General features: G+C 48.1%; 2 protein-coding genes across 3 annotated transcripts in view; both read right to left on the bottom strand.

The window, feature by feature from the left end:
* Positions 1-5,096, bottom strand: part of hsd17b8 (hydroxysteroid (17-beta) dehydrogenase 8) — a 32,751-nt gene extending 27,655 nt beyond the window's left edge. The window contains exons 1-3 of one of the 2 annotated variants that reach the window (XM_059970640.1): positions 4,987-5,096; positions 3,842-4,038; positions 540-656 (exon numbers count right to left, since the gene is read on the bottom strand). In XM_059970640.1, coding sequence (XP_059826623.1) covers positions 540-656; positions 3,842-4,038; positions 4,987-5,053 — 381 coding nt within the window. In that variant the 5' untranslated portion in view covers positions 5,054-5,096. The remainder of the gene's footprint in view (positions 1-539; positions 657-3,841; positions 4,039-4,986) is intronic. The other variant, XM_059970641.1, reaches the window with a different exon arrangement.
* A 4,486-nt stretch (positions 5,097-9,582) lies between these two features.
* On the bottom strand, positions 9,583-21,871 carry LOC132394779 (zinc-binding protein A33-like). The gene is made up of 6 exons (XM_059971186.1): positions 21,803-21,871; positions 17,258-17,353; positions 16,829-17,062; positions 16,159-16,175; positions 15,955-16,070; positions 9,583-11,074 (listed from the first exon to the last, which is right to left on the bottom strand). The coding sequence occupies exons 1-6, from the start codon at positions 21,869-21,871 to the stop codon at positions 9,717-9,719; spliced, it is 1,890 nt and encodes a 629-aa protein (XP_059827169.1). The 3' UTR covers positions 9,583-9,716.
* Positions 21,872-21,953: the final 82 nt, after the last annotated feature.

Below are 21,953 nucleotides of genomic sequence, written 5' to 3'. Positions count from 1 at the left end.
CCCAATCTACCGAGTCTATCCCTTTATCACAACTTTGTTTCATCAGGGAGGAGGTACAGGAGCCTGAAGACACATACTCAATGTCTTAGGAACAGCTTCTTCGCGTCCACCATCAGATTTCTGTAACGCATGAACACTACCTCACTACTTTTTGCACTGCTTATTTAATTTATGTATTTTTATTGTAATTTATAATATATTTTATGTACTGCCCTGTACTGCTGCACATTTCACAACAGTGAAATAAGCCCAATAAACAGGGTCAGTGATAATAAAGCTAATTCTGACAACTACCGTGTCACACAGCACAACACAGAGTGTCCTCGGAGTCTTTGTTTCCTCCCCTTTGTCTAATCTTCCAGCTAACAAAGTTGTTGCCCTCCCTACTTCCTAACCCCTCTACTAAGCTAAGTTGGGCTATTTAGTCAACAGTGCAGCAGCACTCACTTTGCACCCAAGAGCGGAATCTGTGCTAAACTCCTTTCCAACTCCCCCACCAGCATTCTGTTTCCACCCCCTTATTAACTAATGCCACGCACCATCACGTTAACCTTCAACACGCGATCAAAAGCTTCAGGCTCCATCTTCAGCAGCAGAGCGTCCATGGTGATTCCGGCGCAGTTCACAGCTATGCAGGGAGGTCGGGAGAACTGCTCCTGAAAGGCAAAGGGCAAGAGAGGCTAAAGCAGTGACCCCAGGCTACAGGTCGATCCCACTATGAGGTTTGCCTTTCAGTTTAGAGAAAAAAGTTGTTCAGATATTCTAACTGGCAGCTTCACGATTGGAAGGTAATTGACCACACCATTAAAGACTGTGGTCAACTGGAAATAGAAGCAGAGAAGGTAGACTTCAAGTTCCCATGCATTCCACAGGGAGGACATACAGAATCCTTACAGACAGCTTCAGAATTGAACTCTGAACTCTGAAGCAGCAATCTGGAATAGCATTGTGCTAACTTCTATGCTACCGTGGTGCCCAAAAGTAAATTCAGCACTCTCAGTTAATTCATTATTAAAGTACCTATACGTCACAATATACTATCCTGAGATTCATTTTCTTGCAGGCATTCACAGTAGAACAAAGAAATACAATAGAACCAATGAGAACCACAGACAATGACAAAAGAAACATGAGTTGTAGAGTCCTTGACGCAAGTCCATAGGTTATGGAATCAGTTCAGTGTTGAGGTGAGCGAAGTTATCCACAGTGGATTAGGAGCCTGATGGTTGGAGGGTGACTTGAACTGGGTGTTGTGGGACCTAAGGCTCCTATACCTAGAAATTATTCCAAAGATCTAGTGCGCAGATTACTAGAGATTAGTTACTAGAGGACTGGAAATGATGTCAACATCCTGGAGTTATTCCCACTGAGAAGAAACACCACTGGGCAAGTGCAATAGAACTAGGACTACAAGAACGGGTTACAGACGGGTTATTCAGTGATGACTGACTCGCCTTCTGACACCACAATGCCTTTCCATCATCCACTCTCACTCTCCATTTGCCTGGCTCTAACATTCAGGAAGCTGAATGCCATCAATGACAGAGCAGCCCACTTGATAGGAAGCCCATCAACCACACTAAACATTCAGTCCCACCCCGTGGCTGCATAGCGCAGAGTTCAAATGCAGACACTGATCTTCCCAGGCTACGTATGCCCAACTTGCGTCCAGCCCATACATATGATTGACTATTTGGAAGAGCAGCAGGGAGAACTTGTCAGCTGCAGCAAGACTGCAGATATTTTCTGCCATGTGAGAACACAATCATGGCATTATTTGACTGGTTAAGTTAAACATACTGATACTTACTGGAAACTGTTCAATCTCCTGCTAGCTCATAGGAGAGACAGAAATATCTTAGACAAGACAGTCACACTGAGAAACAGCTTCTTCCCGAGGGTTGTAGTGCACCCCGGCTTGCCGATGGCCTTTGAGTGTTAGGGACTATCAAAGTCACTTGTTGCATGTAAATATGGGATTATTTATTTACTTTAACTAAACCATACTACCTGCATTGTAAATATCTGTTTCACACGGACTGGAGTAGCACAGCAAACTCACTGCCTTGAGCAATGACAATAAAGTTCTGTTCTATTAACAGCCCATCACCATTGGCTGGCTGATGTTTCTAATTAAATATCTTGCCAGGCAGCCTCATTACGCACTTGGGCACTGTTTGGTTACAAAGAGGAACAGAACTCTGTCATAACCTGGGAGTATCTGCGTTTGCATACTCCCAAACTCACAAGCTCTAGCACCAGAAAGGACAAGGGTAGCAGGCCCAAGGGTACACCATCTGCAGGTATCTCTCCCTGTTACACACCAATTCACTTGGAAATAAATCCTTCATTGTTTCAGAGGACCTCAATGAGCACTATGTGTACACTCTCACAATCAGCTTCTGTCTCCTTTCCCCTCTCTTCCTTGCCGTGTCTCCACTACTCTATCTGTCCCACCCTTTCCCACACACTCCGTTCCTCTGCTGACCTGCCTGCTGGAGCTCACCTTGCACTATCTCTGCAACCAATGGCTGAGCCCACATGACAGCCAAATGCCCAGCACACAGCATAGCAACAGCCACTGAATATCATCCAGTGCCACCACAGAGCTGCAGGCAGTAAAATCTCATGGAATATGGTCTCCACTATTCCTGACAGAGAAGCAGCTCTAGGCCCAACACCGATCATCTGATGTTTGGCATTGGAACAACAGGAGGCTCTTATTTTGCCCCAATATGCATCAATCAGTGCAGTCCCGGAAGATGAGAGAGATCTGTCACTCACTAACAACGAATGAGTGATGAGCACTGGGTCATTACAAGATGGTGTACATTGACATTTCCTGTCAGAGTCACCTTATGTACAGATACTCCTGCACCAGGCACCACTTTGTGTACGTACAACCAGTCAAACTAATACTCTGATCAGTTGTGTGTACAGCCATACTCAAACAGTTATTTGTACATTAGCCTCCAATCACATGGCATGAGCATCAGTTTCTCCAACTTCTGGTAATTTCTCCCCCTCCACTTCAATTCCCCACTCTGGCCTCTTACATCTTCTCCTCACCTGCCTATCAGCTACCCCTCGTGCCCCTCTTCCTTCCCTTTCTCCCATGGTCCACTCACGTCTCCTATCAGATTCCTTCTTCTTCAGACCTTTACCTTTACTACCTATCACCTCCGAGCTTCTTACTTCATCCCCCCTCTCCCCACCCACCCGGCTACTAGCTTGTACGCCTTCCCCTCCCCCCATCATCTTATTCTGGCATTTTCCCTCTTCCTTTCCAGTCTTGATGAAGAGTCTCAGCCCACATTATCGACTGTTTATTCATTTCCATGGATGCTGCCTGACCTGCTGAGTTCCCCAATCACAAACAAGAGAAAATCTGCAGCTGCTGGAAATCCAAGCAAACACACACAAAATGCTGGAGGAACCCAGCTGGCCAGGCAGCGTCTAGGGAAGAGTACAGTCGACCTGCAGGACTCGACCCTGAAACTTCAACTGTACTCTTCTCCATAGATGCTGCCCGGTCTGCAGAGTTCCTCCAGCATTTTGTGTGTGTTGCCCAGATTTCCAGCATCTGCAGATTTTCTTGTGTTTATCAGTTACTTGCACATGGTGTTTTATAGCCTTGTTTTTATATTTATCGTGTTTTTTTTCCTTATTGTGTTTTGTTATGCTGCATCAGATCCAGAGTAACAATTATTTTGTTCCCCTTTACACTCATGTACAGAAGAAAGGACAGAAGGTTCCTGTTATTCCCTGTAGTTACATTAATTGTACAGCACATTAGGACAATCAATGATCATTCAGTTCCTGAAGCCAGTCACAGTCATACCTGTATTGATGACACGAGACTGTGGACACTCTGAGGGGAGGTCACATCCGTCAGGAACACCGAGTGCTTCTGCTCATCGCAGCGCAGGCTCTTCAAAGTTTCGTTGGCCGAGTTTTCATCAATGTCCACCACTGCCACCGAGGCTCCCTCATCAGCGAACCGCTGGCAGACAGCGCGGCCGATTCCATTCCCACCACCTTCACAACATCACACGGCAGCGTTAAGGGCATTGTGTCAACCAAAATAACAGGAGACAATACAAGAAGGCAGTGCACCACCACCTTCTCAAGGGCAAGGCGGGACTACCAGCTCGTGTACCTTGAGTGAAAATCCAAGGCAGCAGAATACTGGGGATACAGCCTGGGGAAACTTGCACTGTACTCAGGGAGGGCAAACTGAATGATACAGGTAGGAGGCAGGAGCACAGCAGCTTTGATGGGTGAGAAGCAGCATGTGATGTTAATGGGGATGGGAGTTGGGGAGACTGGAATGAGCAAGCAGAGGGGTGGATGGGTGGATAGTGAAGGGTTGGATGGGCAAGGAAGTGACAGACGAAGGGAGTATGAAAGGAGGAGTCCTGGGGCATGCCTGAGATGTTACATCTCCTCACCTGTCCCTCTCGGTCCTGACCACTCACAGTCCCACTTCCTCTCCACTTACCCCCACTAACCGATCCCTCTTCCTGTGCATCCTGGCTGCACCTCCCCCCTATCAGTTCCATCCCGTTTCCCTATCCCAGTCCTCTACTCCCTTTGGGTCCTGGACATACCCAATATCCCTCATTCCCTTGGCGATGAGCTGGTCCCAACCCTCCCTTCCCCACAGACCCCATCCCAGGTTTGCATCCTACACAGGTCCAGGGTCTAACCCAGAATCCCCACCCCTCCTCATCCTCTATACAGTATTCATAGTCCCATAATCTGAGGTGTCACTCACTGCCATCAGAGACCCCGCCCCTCTTCCTCACGCCCCGCCCACTGACCCGGGAACTGTCCCCTCCGCCCTCCACTAACGCGCACCGTGATTGGGAGACGCTCCCCCACTCACTAGCCCTTTGCTCCTGGTTTGTCCCCTGTCCCCCTACCTCGTGTCATTGCCCCCGGACCTCTCCCGCGGCTCGGTCCACGTAAACCGACGCCCCTCACCTGTCACCAGCGCCAGCCGCGAGCAGAGGCGGAGACCCAGCCCCAACCCTTTGCTGCTCGCCGCCATTGAATTGTGTCCCGGGGCAAGACCCACTGCGCACGCGCGCCGCTCCCCCAGCCGGTGAGTGGCGGAATTGCAGCTTCGTCCGGCAGCTCAGCCACCACCGCAGTCCAGGAGTCCCATCCATCCCGTGCATACCTGGGATCCCCGCCCCTTCCTTATGCCATGGACCTTTACCATTAAGCAAGGGGTCCATGAACCCCAGGTTGGGAACCTCTTCACCTTTTGTAAAGCACGCCCTTAATCCTAACACCAGGGGTGAATAATAGAAGCCGATTTATTACCGGCATGAATTTGAGATGCAGAAGTAATCAGGAACACCGAAGATCACAAGAGACCATTGACCATTGGGTCATATTCTGCATGGAGGTCGGTCACCAGTAGACCTAAGGGATCTGTTCTGGGACCCTTACTCTTTTTAGAAATTTTTAGAAATGACCTGGATGAGGAAGGGAAGGGATATTTGCTGATGACGCAAAGGTTGGAGGTGTTGTGGATAGTGTGGAGGGCTGTCAGAGGTTACAGCGGGACGTTAATAGGATGCAAAACTGGGCTGGGAAGTGGCAGATGGAGTTCAACCCAGAAAAGTGTGAAATAGTTCATTTTGGTAGGTCAAATATGATGGCAGAATATAGTATTAATGGTAAGACTCTTGGCAGTGTGGAGGATCAGAAGGATCGTGGGGTCTGAGTCCATAGGATGCTCAAAGCAGCTGCGCAGGTTGACTCTGTGGTTAAGAAGGCGTATGGTGTATTGGGCTTCATTAATCGTGGAATTGAATTTAGGAGTCGAGGGGTAATTTTGCAGCTATATAGGACCCTGGTCAGACCCCTCTTGGAGTACTGTGTTCAGTTCTGATCGCCTGATAACAGGAAGGATGTGGAAGCCATAGAAAGGGTGCAGAGGAGATTTACAAGGATGGTGCCTGGATTGGGGAGAATGCCTTATGAGAATAGGTTGCGTGAACTCGGATTTTTCTCCTTGGAGCGAAGGAAGATGAGAGGTGACCTGATAGAGGTGTATAAGATGATGAGAGGCATTGATCATGTGGATAGTCAGAGGCTTTTTCCCAGGGCTGAAAGGGTTGCCACAAGAGGACACAGGTTTATAGTGTTGCAGAGTAGGTACAGAGGAAATGTCAGGGGTACGTTTTTTACTCAGACAGTGGTGAGTGCGTGGAATGGGCTGCCAGCAACACTGGTGGAGGCAGATACAATAGGGCCTATTAAGAGACATTTTGATAGGTACATGAAGCTTAATAAAATAGAGGGCTATAGGTAAGCCTAGTAATTTCTAAGGTAGGGACATGTTCAGTACAACTTTGTGGGATGAAGAGCCTGTATTGTGCTGTAGGTTTTCAGTGTTTGTGTTTCTATGATGCTGGAATCTGGATCAAGAAAGAATCTGCTGGAGGAACTCAGTGGGGTTAAAGTTGAGAGATAGTGGCAGGTGAACTCCACAAATCCATCACCTGCAACTGCCTCCCAGTCCCAACACTGCTCACCTCTAACACTAGGGAGCACTGGTTTAAGTGAAAGGGGGTACAGTGAAAAGCCTTCTTTTGCATGCCATTCATATACATTATTTAATTACATCAGTGCATTGAAATAGTACAAGGGAAAACAAAAGTAGAATAAAATGTTAGTTACAGAGAAAGTGCAGGCAGAACGAAGGGCAAAGCCATAACAAAGTGGTGGCTGTCCAGAATCTATCTTAGCATATTCAGATAATATGATAAATACTCTTATAACTAAGGGTAGTAGCAGTCCTTAAACCTGGTGGTACATGTTTCTGGCTCTTGTATCTTCTGTCCAATGGGAGGGAGGGCAAGAGAGAGTTTCTGGGCTGGCTGGGTCGGCCTTTGGTTATGTTTGCTTTACCAAAGCAGCAAAATGTACAGAGTCTGCGGAGAGGAGGCTGGTTTCTGTGTTGTGTCAAGCTGCATCCACAACTCTGCAACTTTTTGGTCTTGGGGAGCTTAGTTGCCATGTCAAGCCGAGATGGGATATGTTTAGTGCATCAAGAAAAACTGATGAGGGTCACTGGGCACATGCCAAATTTCTTTTGCCTCCTGAGGAAGCAAAGGCTTTGGTGAGCTTTCCTGGCTGGACCAGGACAATATATCGGTGAAATTTGCTAGGAATTTGAAACTCCTGCCATCTCCACCTCAGCATCATCAATACCTACAGCAACATGCTTTCCATCCCACTTCCTGAAGTCAATGACCAGATTCTTTGTCTTGAGGAAAGGTTGTTGTCTTGACCCCATGCCACCAGAATCTCTATTTCCTTCCTGTAGTCTGCCTTGTAATTGTTTGTGATCCAGCCCATTGCAAACCCTTAGGTGGAATTAGCAGAGTGTTGTCCCACAGTCATGAGTGTAAAGGGGGAAAGTAGGAGGCTGAGGATGCAGTCATTGTTGAGGATCATTGTCACAGGGATTTTGATGCCTATCCTTGCTAACTGTGGCCTGTTGGTCCTGTTGCAAAGTGAGCTCGAGGAGTTCATAGCGGAGTTGGTTTGGAATTACGGGATTGAAGGCGGAGCTATAGAGGTAGGCAGCCATCGATCCCAGGAGATGGGTTTGTGCCTGTGGTGGACTGCGTCCTCTCCAGAGAAGATGTGAAGATCCGGTTGTTGCCCATATGGCAGGTTCCCCCTCTCCATATCACTGATGAAGTCTAAGGCAAGTTACAGACAACTTGTCTCCACCAGTGTTGCCGGCAGCCCATTCCACGCACTCAGCACTGTCTGAGTAAAAAACTTACCCCTGACATTTCCTCTGTACCTGCTCTGCAACACCATAAATGTATCGGCAAGCGCCGATACATCATGGCACCAATATTGTCACAGAGGTTGCCAGAGTAAAATTGTAAACAACATCAAACTGCCTTAGGGACCCTGGCTCCAGATTTCTTCCTCGCGGTTTACTCCTGAAGCCTTTCCCATGAGTGGGTATGGCCGCAGAGGTTCAAAATCAGAGTTTTCCTTCTCCTAGGCAGGCTACTGTCCAAGGCTGATCTGCCCCATCTGTCCGAAGGTAGAGCTGTAGTCAATGAACAATAACCTGTATTAAGTGTATTTACTGTGCAGATGCTTCAGAGATGAGTGTAGGGTCAGAGAGATGGCTTCTGCTGTGGACCCATTTTGTTGGAAGGTGAAATGCAGTGCATCGAGGTGAAGAGGATTTTTGACAAGAATAAGTTGGTGGATGTTGTCTACAATGTACTAGACCCTAAGTGACCCTAGTAAAGCATCAACAAGTTTTCTCATGGGCCCTGCTCCTGCAGATTAACGCATATAGCAGCCACAGTGATTTGGTGGACCGAATTCAAAACTGGGTTGACCATAGAAGGTGGCTTGTTATGACTGGAGGTCTGTGTCCACTGGTGTTTCACATGGATTAGTGCTGAGGCCTCTGTTGTTTCTGAAATATAAAAATGATTTTAACAAAAATGTAACGGGGTTGTCTGGTGAGTCAAAAAGTGGTCATGCTGTGAATCACGGGGAAGCTCGTCAAAGAATTCAGCAGGAAATTTGGGCAGAGAAATGGCAGTAGGAAGGTTACTCCAGAAAAGTGTGAGGTGTCAAGTGTAAGAAGGTGTACAGAAAATGATGGGACACTTTGGAACACTGATGCACAGAAGGATTGTTGTGAGCAAGACCAAGGCTGCAAGCAGTAACTCAAGTAGTGGGTAAATAATGTTCACTGCATGCTTGCCCTCATTGGTTAATATATTGAGTACATAAGTCAGCTGGTCATGATGCAGCTGTATGCATCTTTAGTTGGGCTGCATTTTGAGTTTCGTGTGTAGTCCTGGTCTCCCCATTATGATGAGGATTTGGAGGCTTAAGAGAGGGTGCAGAAGGGATTCACCGGGATATGTCCTATCTCAAGAGTATAGGCCACAAGGAGAGGTTGGATCATCCTTGTTTATTTCTCAGCATGTCAGAGGATGAGGGAAGACCTGTTTATAAAAAGATGAGAGGCATTGATGGAATAGATGGTCCTGAAGCAAGATTTTGACCTGAAACACAGCATTTCCTTTCCCACCACAGATCTGAGTTCCTCCAGCAGATTGTTTTGTTGTTGGACAGTGAGTTAAGCTCAGTAACTCTCTGATGTCAGCAGAGGGGAGGTGGGTGAGGGGTGCTGGTGTCCTGATCCAACCCAGCACACCACGAGGGCATCTTCAAGAGGCGGTGCCTTACTAACATGGCATCTATCACTAAGTACCCTCGCAATCAGACATGCCTCTTCTTATTAATACCATCAAAGAGGAGGTACAGAATACTGGAGATCCAGGGTCAAGAAACATCGTCTTCCCCTCAGGCACCAGATTTCTGAACAGCTCACAAACCAGTGAACACTGCCTCATTATTTCTTTTTTTCAGAATTTATTTAATTGTGCCTTTACATTGCAATGTTGTCTCAGGACAATTTTGATACAACATTAATGATAATCAATCTGATTCTGATTAATGTATGTACTTTTGTGAATGTTGCTTCTCTGAAGCTATGTGTCTGTGATGATCTTGTAAGTTTTTCGCTGCACCTGTGTATACATGTACTTGTGCACATGGCAATAAACTCCACTTTGACTTTTGCGGCAGACCCGCCGGCTGAAGTCAATTTGCAAATGCTGCCTGAGAGACGTTGTAGTGGCCGATCAGCTGCTGTGAGGACGGGAGCACGGCCACCACGCTAAGGTGCCGATGCCCAGGGACATCGCAGAGAGCTCAGCGTTGCCCACCAGCACACACCACACTGCATTGTAGGACAGCAGGCCCATCAGAGCCCACGGGCTGTGTGTGGAGCCCCTCCGGGACAAACGCAGCCCCACCATGCCCGATACGATCCAGAATAGACCCCAGAGCGGAGAGGAGCACAGCAGGAGAAGGCACAAGCCAACGTAACCCTGGGTGCCACAACACCACCAGCAGACCAGGGCGACATTGTCACAGCCCAGCAATGATAAGAATGTTCCAGCATATCCCAGCACACCACAGCAGACCCACCAGATCCAAGTATTATTGTCCAACAGCCACAGGAGCCCCAGAAAGCCCCCGAAGCTCACCGCCAGCCAGGAAGAGACTGTGTAACCTCGGGATGACAGACACCACCCGAAGAAACTCAGCCCAACCAGGCAGGTTCCAGGGAGCCCAGCAGAAGCCAGCAGGAAGCAAGAGAGCCCAGCGTGGCCCAGCACACCACAGAACCGCCAAGAGATCCCAGCCAGGTTCCTGTTATCCAGCAGAGACCACCACAGGCCGGAAAACCCCAGCACACCACAGCAGACCAAGTAAACCTCCAGGAAGTCGGCTCTTCCCGGCCAGGCGGCGGCGAGGGAGATTAGCAGGGCGGAGCAGACCCAGTCCCAGCGCCTGCCCGGGAACCCGTCGCTGGGGTCCCCGCGTGGAGCCGCAAGGATGGCATCCTCTCGTTCGGGCTCTGGTGGCCCAGCCAGCCTCGGGCCGGGATCGCCGGTAGAAGAAAGGAGCAGCCGGAGGGGCTCGGCGTTCCTGCCACCCAGCGTCGCTCCTGGGCTGAAGAACGGGAAGAGCCTCTGGCTGAACCGGTCGTGGTAGGTGTGGAGGTGGGACATCCCATCGGCGTTATAAAAGGATACCCGGCCCCCCTCGTAGTCCAGGTAAACCCCCACTACCCGGGGCTGCAGCTCCAGGTGGAGCTCGTCCGAGACACCGGTGAAGGCCTTGTATGTCACCCCGTTCCTGAGTCCCAGAGTCCAATATCCATGGGTGGGAGACAGCACAATGCTGCCCTTCCTCCTGGCCAGCTCGCTCGCCACCCCGACAGTCCAGGAGATCTTGTGGCCCACCTTCACCTCCCAGTAGTGCCTCCCCATCACAAACCCTCCGAGAGCAAGGACACAGGGACTGGGGTCAAACCTCAGCGGGTCTTCGGGCAGCGGCCGCTTCTCGGGCCGGGGCCCCGTGCTGCTCAGATCCCCGGATAAGGAGAGCCACGGGCTGGCTGTGGCCGGGTTAAGAGTCAGTGGGCCAGAGCCTGTGAAATACAACAGAGGGCAGGTGAGGGGGACTCGCTTCCTCTGAGCCGGCCAGAGATTCATTCGTACCCCAAGACCAATTACTGCAGCAAGCTCAAACTAACCCTGTGACTGGACATTACAAACGAAGAAGTGGAACTGAACTGAAGTTTCCCACTGAGGGAAAACAGCAGCAACATTTAAAACTGGGCCCAAGATTAGACTGGGAAAGTTCTGTCCAGACTTATGGAGGGGTGGGACGTTTAGGGAGAGCAATACACAAAACGTGGGGCACTGGACATTAATTAACTACAGCCAGCCCCATGCAAAATAAACCACCCAATCAGGCCAGATCTCCAAAAGCTAGACTCCTAGTGGTATACACTCCCCCCAGAATATACCCGCATATGCCCTCCACCACCCCACGTACTCCCCATGAAAACGGGTCCGCAGCAACCGGAATGAACACGGATATTCCGTCCGAACAGCTCTGGCTCTGACTTTGGAATGCTAGTTTGAATGCACAGGAAGGTAAGAAGCTTCAGTAGGTCAGTTGTTGCAGCAGAATCCAGCATCTGAAGTCTCGTGTGTCTCTACCATCAAAGATCATCACTGCCCAGGCCATGCCGTCTTCTTGCACCTACTGTCCCATTGGGCAGGAGGTAGAGAAGCCTCAAGTTCCACGGGGTTCAGGAACGGCTACTTCCCTTCAGACATTCAATTCTTGAACCAATCTGAACAACCCTAGTCACTACCTCCTTAGATTGACACTTTGACAACTTTTCACTACAATGGGCTTTGTTTCCTTGTTCTGAATGTGGAATTTATTTCTCATTTATGATTTTCTTGTGAATGTTGTGTACGTGATGCAAAGGGCTTGTCATGCTGCTGCAGCTAAGTTTTCCACTGCACTGTGCACACATGTATTTGTGCATTTGAAAGTAAACTCAACTTTGACTTTGACCAATAGTTGTCCCAAAAGCTACCTGGTCCTATATCACACTGCTGCTTCTGCAATCTGTTCTCTGCTAACCTCCTGGTGTGCTGTAACAAGCCCAGCAGAAACAACAGCTTACTGGTTGCAGTATAATAAATGTCTCCCCTTTTCCCCCCGAATTGCCAGAACATTTAGCTGGGCAGGGCAATTGGAAGCAGAAGGGAGATTTAGAAGGGGGAATAACTAACCTAGAAATAGACAGTGGGAAATCAGAAGATTGCGGGTGATTGATAAATGCAGAAGTGAAGTCTGGCTGAGTTTAATGGTACACACCCAATGCACAGAGAGAGATTGCGACAGGAAATAATCTGAGGGCACTAAGGGGCACATGGAGGAACAGTTCATTCGCTCAGTGAAAGTCAAAGTACTGAAATTTAATAAAAATAGAATATGTTAGAAATGCTTAGCAGGTCAGGTAGCTTCTGTGGGGAGAGAGACAGAGCTAACAGGTCACGATGAAGACCTGATGAAGTCCAGACGAAAGGACTTTGAGCTGAAACGTTAATTCTGTTTCTCCTCATGCAGACCTGCTGGGTGCATCCAGAATTTTCTGTTTTTATTATAACTTAACCAACAAGCAGGGACAGGGTGGTCCCATTAAATGTCAGGAAAGACAGGGAGGGCTGAATGGCTCACTCTTTAGTTCCTATTTCAGGTTTTCTGTCCGTAGGCACTGCTCGTACATTAGGAGTTTTCAGGATGAGACAGAAAGAGGAATAAAAAAAGATTGTGTTCAGGAAAGGGGTCAATAGGTCATTAGAACCCTCCCTTCCTCCATCGGACACCCTCTCCCCATTGTCCTCTCTCCAGCTTCTCTTTAACACCTTCCATGCCCTCCCTCCCTCTGCTGACGGCCGTTCAATGTCATGCGTGGACCACCTCTGCACAATCGGTTCCCAGCGCAGTCCCAGCTCCACTGTCTGGTGAGGAATCATCAGTGCTCCCTGCTGGGTGTGAAATCCTGGAGACTTGCCTGGAAGTGGGGTTGCTGGTCTGCTAAGCACAGAGAATACAGACCCTTTGGTCCTCAAAGTTGTGCCAAACTAACCAAATTACTCATTAAATATTTAACTAAGCTAATCCCTTCTGCCTATACAATGTCTATATCTCTCCATTTCCTGCACATTATGTACCTATCTAAGACTATCTTAAATACCTCTACCATACCTGCCTCCACACCAACCCTGGCAGTGCATTCCAGTCATTCTCTACCCCCCGGGTAGAAAAGCTTGCCCCATGCATCTCCTTTGAATTTAACCCTCTCACCTTTAATGCATGCCCTCTAGTGTTAGTCATTATGACCCAAAAAGACAGCAGCTGTATCTCTACGCCCATAACAATCTGCAATCACATGCTGCATAGAGAGATCATTGAAATTCTGATCACCAGAGCAGTTTGCAAAATCGCGCAGTAACACATGTTGAAGAACCGCCCCAGCGTTTCGCAAACAGATGAGACACAAGAGACTGCAGATGTTAGAATCTGGAGCAGCTCACAATCTGCTAGGGGAGCTCACAGGATCAAACAGCATCCAAGGGGAGAAAGAAACTGGCAACATTTCAGGTTGAAACCCCGCATCAACATGGGAGTGGAGCGGGGAAATGGCCAGAATAAAGAGGGCATGGGGAGTCATGAGACAGGTGTCTGCAGGTGATCGGTGGAGTGGCGAGGGGGGGGGGAGTGAAATATGACAGGCATGTTGCAGCAGGTAGGGGAGGGGAAAGGTGGATTTGGACAGTGTCAGGAGGATGAGAGATGTTGAGAAGGGGAGAGACCACAAGTGAACTGAATGTGTAGTGAGTGACCGGATGGGATCAGAAGGCGGAACGGCACAATGACGGGGGATGGGAGGATTGGAGGGGGGGGTGGTGTGGGAAAGAGGACAAAAATGGGAGGACGAAACGAGGATGAGAGGTGAGGGATGGGGTGAAAAGGAGGAAGTGGGCATTCAGCCAAGTCAATTCACAGACCAAAATGGAATCTGTGCAGTCCTTGTCAGGAGTTGTCTGCAGAACTCAGCACTGACCATGGCAGTCTAATACAAAGGTAATGAAAGCTCCTGTGGGAGTCAGTAGACTCATGGAGAGGGAGGCAGGCTACTCTGCAGTCCCACATAACCTTGGCCAATCCATTCCAATGGCACTGCAGGGTACTAGCGAGTGGAAGGGTGTAGAAAATTATGAGGGACTGTGATAAGGGACCTGGAGTTTCTGAAATCGTGGGATGGGTGGGGGGAGGGAGGGTGGACTGAAGGGGGAAATACTGAAAACCAGGAATAATCATGGCTGAATTATACAGAGAGAGGCCATTCGTCACAACACTTGCACTGGAACCTCCTCTAGTAATTCCTCAGCACAGCCCTCTATTCCTCCTCCTCATGGTGACCCATCTACCTCTTAAACATCTCTGCATTTACTCAATGCAACCACGCGGGGTGGGGGGTGCTCACATTTACACAGCCCTTTGGGTAAAGACGGTTCTCCCAATCACTCATGAGCAGGGGTCATGTGTTAGACATCCGCCAAATGAAGCAAAATGAGTCCAGCAAGTGCAGCAGGATATAGTCAGTCGGTATTTGGGCTGAGGAAAGCTAGATGGAGTTTAGTCTAGACAAGTGTGCGGAGTTGCACTTTGGGAGGTCAAATGTAAGAAATAAGTGCCCAGTAAATGGCAGGGCCCCTGGGAGCACGGGAGTGCAGCGAGGTCTGTGGGAGCAAGTCCATAGCACCCTGGGAGTGGTAACATATGTAGTTAGGATGGCAAAGAAGTTGTCTTCATTGTTCAGGGTGTTGAGCTTAGGAGTTGGCAGGTCATGTTGTAGTGTACGAATAAATTTTGGATGGACCGTATTTGGAGATAGTTTGCATTTCTGGTCAGTACATCACAGGAGGTGCTGGCAAAGCTGTAGAAGAGGTTCATCACAATCCCCATCTGAAACAGAGAGCATGAGCTATAACGAGAGGCTGGGCAATCTGGGATGGTTTATTCTGGAGTGGCGGGGGCTGAGGGGTAACCTGACAGTGGGGAGGGTGTGAATTTAAAGATTTACAAGTTTTTTTTTACACAGAGTGGTGGTTGCCTAGAGCATGCTGCCAGAGGTGATTGTGAGGCAGATATAACAACGTTTAGGAAGCATTTAGTCAGACACATGGGCAGGCAGGAAATGGAGAGGAAAAGAGCATTTTCAAGTACATAGGATTAGTTTGAATTGGAATTATAGTCAGCATTGACATTGTGGGCTGAAGTGCCTGTACTTGTGCTGTTCTGTGTAAAGTATCGTGGGCAATATTTATCCTGCAGTTACATCACTTAGAAACTATTCTGCTCAATCTCTCTGCTGCTGGTTGAAGTTTGATGTTGATGACAATGGGGACTGCTCTCCAGCCAAGTAGAGTCATTGAGTCATATACCATGGAAACAGGCCCTTTGTCCCAACTGGTCCACGTGGACCGAGATTCCCATCCAACCTAGTCCCATTTTCCCACACTTGGCCTATTTCCCTCTTAAACTTTCCTACCTACGTGCCTGTCCAAGTTCCTTTCTAATATTGTTAATGTACCTGCCTCAACTACTTCCTCGGGCAGCTCATGGCCAGTCTCTGGGTAAAACAAGCTGCCCTTCAGTTCCATATTAAATCTCTTCCCTCACACTTTAAAACAGTCCTGGGAAACAGACTATACACATTCACCCTGTCTATTTCCCTCATGATTTTACAGACCTCTATAAGATCATCCCTCATTCTTATATGTTCCAGTGAAAAATGTCCCACCCTGATCGACCTCTCCCTCTACCTCAGTCGCTCAAGTCCTGGCAATATTATTGTAATCTCACTCTTCCTAGTGTAATGGCATCCTGGGACATCCTGAGGCTGTGAATAGCTCCAAGGACCTCTTCCTTTCTTACCTGGACTGATGACAGCTCCCAACTCTTTCCACAAACCGTACTTTAAAAGGCCACTTGGTAAGTCCAGAGAGAGATCTTCAGATATATATTCTAAAGGCCGCAGGTCTTGTGGACACCTGTACATATAGAGAGACTGTACATAAAGCAAAGCAAATGTCCCAATGTTGAACATTTTTGGATATTTATTCACGATTAGCTACTTACCTCAGCTCTGAGAATCCCTTCAAAAACAGAAAGAAAAAAATTAAAAGAATCAGTATCAGAATTAATATCCTGCTTTATGTCATGAAATTTGTTTTTGCTTTATCTTATGGTGAAATGTTGCTGTTATTTTCCCACCAGTGGAATATTTAATTGTGCCGTCTAGACAAGTCACATAGTTTCTTCAACTGATTGCTCAACGGAGTAGAAATTATACCCTGGCAAGCAATTAGCTCAAAGAATAAATGCATTACACAGACACTCATAGACATACTCATCCATAAACCCACTTCTGATAATTGCTGGATAGTCTGTTCCTTTTTAAATGAATGTTAGGTACTCCAATTGTTTTTATATTTATGTTTTATATATTTACAGATCACAGCACAGTAACAGGCCCTTCTGGCCCAATGAGCCTGCACTGCCCAGTTACACCTGTGTGACCAGATAACCTGTTAACCATTACACGTTTGGAATGTGGGAGGAAACCAGAGCCCCCAGTGGAAACCCACAGGATCACAGGGAGAATGCACAAGCTCCTTACAGACAGCAGCAGTATTGAACCAAGCTCCCTGGTGCTGTAATAACATCATGCTGAACTCTACGCTACCATGGAGACCTTCATATTCTCTGTTTTAACTTTATAACATATCCTGTTTGCTCCAGCTTGTACCTGCAGCAGCTGAAAACTGTCTTCATCCTGCAGCTGTTCCTCTGCCTTTGGCAGGTCCACTCCGATGCGTGTCAGACCTTCCTGGATTTCTTCCAGTCTCAATTCCATCCTTTTCAAGATGTTCTGCTTCTTTTCTTCCAGCCCTTCGGCCAGACTTTGGACTTTTCCTCTCAAGAGCTCTGTCATTTCAGCAAAGCAGAGTCGAATCTGGTCCATCTCAGTCACAAAAGCCTTCTGCAAGACAGACCGATTCCAACAGTAAACACAAAGTACACCGCAGATGCTGTGGTCAAATCAACACGTAGAAAAGCTGGATGAACTCAGCAGGTCAGGCAGCATCCATTGACTGCTCAGACTGATTCCAATGTCAGCAAGCAGGTAGAGAACAAGTAACTGAGTGACCATGGAGGGAATGTCCACTGAACTCACCTCCACCTCAGCCATGTTCAGCTTCTGTTTAATCTGGGCACTGGCAATGGCCTTCTGCCTCTCCTTCAGTGTGTTCCAGATCTCATTCAGAGCAGCCTACAATCATAAAGGCAGAATTGAGCGAATCCATGTGGTGGGTTTGGACACTGAGGCACGTTAGCCTATTTCACCTTCCAGTTTCAATAAGAGTGAAAGAGTCCGTAACTATACACAACCACACCAAATTTTCACACCCTGAAGATGTCATTTGCCCAAACGTTAGCTCTTATGCCTTGGAATTCTGAGCCCAGAATAACCACCCCTTCTCTACCTCAAACTGTTCCACCTCCATCTCTCACCATTGGTCCAGAGAGTCCATGCACAGACCAATGGGAAGGTCAGCAAGCCTTCCATTACCCAACCAGAGACTTCCCAATGGGCAGCCTAACCATCTGTCTTCTTCCCACCTCACAATGAACAGTACACAAAGAAGGAACATTGTTGTCTCTATGACCTTCTTTCTTCGGGATGTTAGACCCTGCAAAAGTCAGCAGTTTATTTGTCAATTCTTGGAATATATAGGGCGATCCTGTAAAATTAGTGGCCGTGCTTCAGGAACTAGGGAAAATTCTCACCAATTTACTTCATAGGTTCTTCCCAAGCAAACAGCAGAGCCAACGTAAGTACAGTGGTACAGTATATATGCATATGCTTTACAACACACAGGCATACAGAATCTCCACCTGAACCTCATGAGCATGCAACTATGTAGAATACACACTGTGACAGGGCCAGAAATGACCCTAGGTTGTGACGGGATCCAGAATTGACCCTATGAACTGTGCTGCTATTGAGAGAGACAGAGACTGCTCGAAAGATTGATGTTATGGTTTCTGTACAAGTTGTTTACCTTTCCGCAAGGACACTTACCTGCTTGTAAAGTTCTTACAGAGAGAGGAGGGCGGAGCAGCTTGATGGACAGCTGGTGTCCAGCACGCGGAGATAAAATGCCAGGTCCGCCGATAAACACAGACTCACGGTTTTAGACGAGCTTTGTTGTGCCCACATGAAGGTGGGTTTTTGGAGGATCGATTCAGGGAAATAGATCAGTGGCTCTCACGGTGTGAAAAAGGTGCCACCAGTGGGGAATTATTTGTGTGTCCACCCTTGCCTGGGTGATAATTCCATCACTAAAGAATGGTCGCACGTGTTATGGTCACAGTCGGTGACTTCAATGGGATTTCAAAAGACAACGGGAAGATCAACGACATCAGCTCACCTCTCACCTCTCTCTCTCTTTCCAACGCGACTCAACTAACTACCTCAAATTGAACTGAACTCTCTTCATCTTCGTAAGACTACATCCATCCACCCCTAGGTTTGAAAGAGCCGAGTTTTGTTCCTATTTCCACACTTATGTGTGTGTGTATATATATATCATTTCTGACCTGTTCAATATATCTGCATTTATATTACTGTATTGCTTAGTTACTTATAAACACTATTAGTTTATAGTAATACCAGACCCCAATGTGCTTTCCAATTCTGCTGGTTCTTTAACCTGTCACGGGGTACGTGACAACACACACACACACACAATGTATAAGAAATATGGACTAGTTAGGGTAGAAGTAGGAAGGGTATTGAAGCTTTCATCAGGGAAAAAGGAAACATGTGACAAGGAGGTGTGTGATGTCCAAAAACTCAAGGATTTGTAAAACCCCAGGCCCTTGTGAGGCCTGTCCCAGGTTGTTCTGGTCATCTCACTAGAGGAAGGATGTGGATAGAGAGAGTGAGAGGAGATTTACAAGGATGTTGCCTGGATTGAGGAGCGTGCCTTATGAGAATAGGTTGAGTGAGCTCGGCCTTTTCCCCTTGGAGCAACGGAGATTGAGAGGTGACCTGGTAGAGCTGTGAAAGATGATGAGAGGATTTGATTGTGTGGATAGTCAGAGGCTTTCTCCCAGGGCTGAAATGGCTAACACGAGGGGGAAAGTTTTAAGGTGCTTGGAAGTAGGTACAGAGGAGATGACAGGGGTAGGTTTTTCACTCAGAGAGTGGTGAGTGTGTGGAATGCACTGTTGGTGGTGGTGGTAGAAGTGGATACAATTGGGTCTTTTTAAGAGTCTCTTAGACAGGTACATGGAGCTTAGAAAAGCAGAGGGCTATGTGTTAGGGAAATTCTAGGCAGTTTCTAGAGTAGGTTACATGGTTGGCACCACATTATGGGCCGAAGGGCCTGTAATGTGCTGTAGATTTCCATGTTCTATGTTCTAAAGGAGGGGATATCTAGGACTGTCTCCCTCCCTCCCCCCACACTACCAGTCCTCAGGCAGGGTTTTATCCGGAAGCGTCACCAGCCCTCTCAGATGCTGCTCAAACCATTGAGTTCCCTCGGCACTTTACTGGTTGCTGCAGGTTCCAGTATCTGCAGGTTCCAGTATCTGCAGTTCCAGTAGATGCAGATCCAGTATCTGCAGTTCCAGTAGATGCAGATCCAGTATCTGCAGGTTCCAGTATCTGCAGTTCCAGTAGATGCAGATCCAGTATCTGCAGTTCCAGTATCTGCAGGTTCCAGTATCTGCAGTTCCAGTAGATGCAGATCCAGTATCTGCAGTTCCAGTATCTGCAGGTTCCAGTATCTGCAGTTCCAGTAGATGCAGTTCCAGTAGATGCAGATCCAGTATCTGCAGTTCCAGTAGATGCAGATCCAGTATCTGCAGTTCCAGTATCTGCAGTTCCAGTAGATGCAGTTCCAGTATCTGCAGTTCCAGTAGATGCAGATCCAGTATCTGCAGTTCCAGTATCTGCAGGTTCCAGTATCTGCAGTTCCAGTATCTGCAGTTCCAGTAGATGCAGATCCAGTATCTGCAGGTTCCAGTATCTGCAGTTCCAGTAGATGCAGTTCCAGTATCTGCAGTTCCAGTAGATGCAGATCCAGTATCTGCAGTTCCAGTATCTGCAGGTTCCAGTATCTGCAGTTCCAGTAGATGCAGTTCCAGTATCTGCAGTTCCAGTAGATGCAGATCCAGTATCTGCAGTTCCAGTAGATGCAGATCCAGTATCTGCAGTTCCAGTGTCTGCAGGTTCCAGTATCTGCAGTTCCAGTAGATGCAGTTCCAGTATCTGCAGTTCCAGTAGATGCAGATCCAGTATCTGCAGTTCCAGTATCTGCAGGTTCCAGTATCTGCAGTTCCAGTAGTTGCAGTTCTAGTATCTGCAGTTTCATGTATCTGGTAGATTGTTGGATCTCTCCCCCGCCCCCCCCCCCCCCCACACACACACACACCCTCTCCGTCCCTGTCTGGCGCTCCGAGACCCCGCGGTGACAGGAAGCCCGGGTGATCCGTAATGTCCCACCCCACCTCCCCCCACCCGGCCATCGCTCCCCCACCTCCGGACTCTCACACACATTCGTCCTTACGGTACACGACGTTTCCACTCCCGCTCCTCTTGACCCGGAGCGCTGAAAACCTCCCCCTCCACCGAACGGCGGATTACCTGTCGCAATTTCTAGCTCCCATTCCTGCCTAATTCCCCTCCGTGAACTGCCGCCTCCTCTCCAACCACTCCTTCACTCACTCATCACTTCGCCTCATCTGCAAATACGCACACCCGCCCTCTTCACACCGTTCATCGCCCGATCGCCCTGACAAGCGCTGGGCTCCAGCGGGGGGCTATTGCCATCATTGACAGAGATGGAAACACTTTAGTTTAATGTGTATTGTATATTTGTAATGTGGTGGTTGTGTTAGTTGCTGCTTTGTACACGTAGCACGGAATTTGTAATAAAGATATTTTGTATAAGAAAGAGGGGTTCGATGAAAGAAAATATAGAAAATTGAACTATGTTGGGGTGGGGAGTTACAGACCGGAATATAACTGTGTGCATCAGGTGTTTTACACGAACACAAAGTGATGGGGGTAAAGAGCGGGTTGAGCAGAGAAACAGTTAATGTCTCAGGTCAAAGATGATCAGAACTGAGACGTTCACTCGCACCAAAGACGCTGCCCGACCCGCCGTGTGTTTCCAGCATTTTGTGTTTTGCAGTTCCTTGGAATTATTATTTTATTACCCCTGGAGAGTGGCATAAAACTCAATGGTATTGCCCAAGGGTTCAGAGTAAAGCACCGAGAACACTGTGTGTGTGTGTGTGTGTGTGTGTGTGTGTGTGTGTGTGTGTGTGTGTGTGTGTGTGTGTGTGTGTGTGTGTGTGTGTGTGTGTGTGAGTGTGTGTGTGAGAGAGAGAGAGAAATAAGACATTTATACTGGTAGCATCCAACGTGATGCCATGAACATCGATTTATCGAACTTCCGGTAATTGCCCCCCTTCACCATCCCCCTTTCCTGATTCCCTCTCACCTTATCCCCTTACCTGCCCACCACCTCCATTTGGTGCTCCCCCTCCTTCCCTTTCTTCCATCGTCTTCTACTGTCTCCCATCAGTTTCCCCCTTCTCCAGCCCTTTATCTCTTTCACCAATCAGCTCTTCACTTCACCACCCTCTCCCGTTTCACCTATCATCTGCCACCTTGTACTACCTCCCCCCGCCCCCCCCCCCCAACCTTCTTACGCTGACTTCTCCGAATCCTGCCGAACGGTCTCGGCTCGAATAGTCGACTGTACGCTTTCATAGATGCTACCTGGCCTGCTGAGTTCCTCCAGCACTTTGTGTGTGTGAGAGAGAGAGAGAGAGGGAGAGGGAGAGGGAGGGAG

Source organism: Hypanus sabinus, chromosome 5, assembly GCF_030144855.1.
Source record: "Hypanus sabinus isolate sHypSab1 chromosome 5, sHypSab1.hap1, whole genome shotgun sequence".
Taxonomy (NCBI): Eukaryota; Metazoa; Chordata; class Chondrichthyes; order Myliobatiformes; family Dasyatidae; genus Hypanus; species Hypanus sabinus.
Note: the sequence above shows the minus strand (reverse complement) of the source record. Positions and strands in the feature narration are given on the sequence as shown.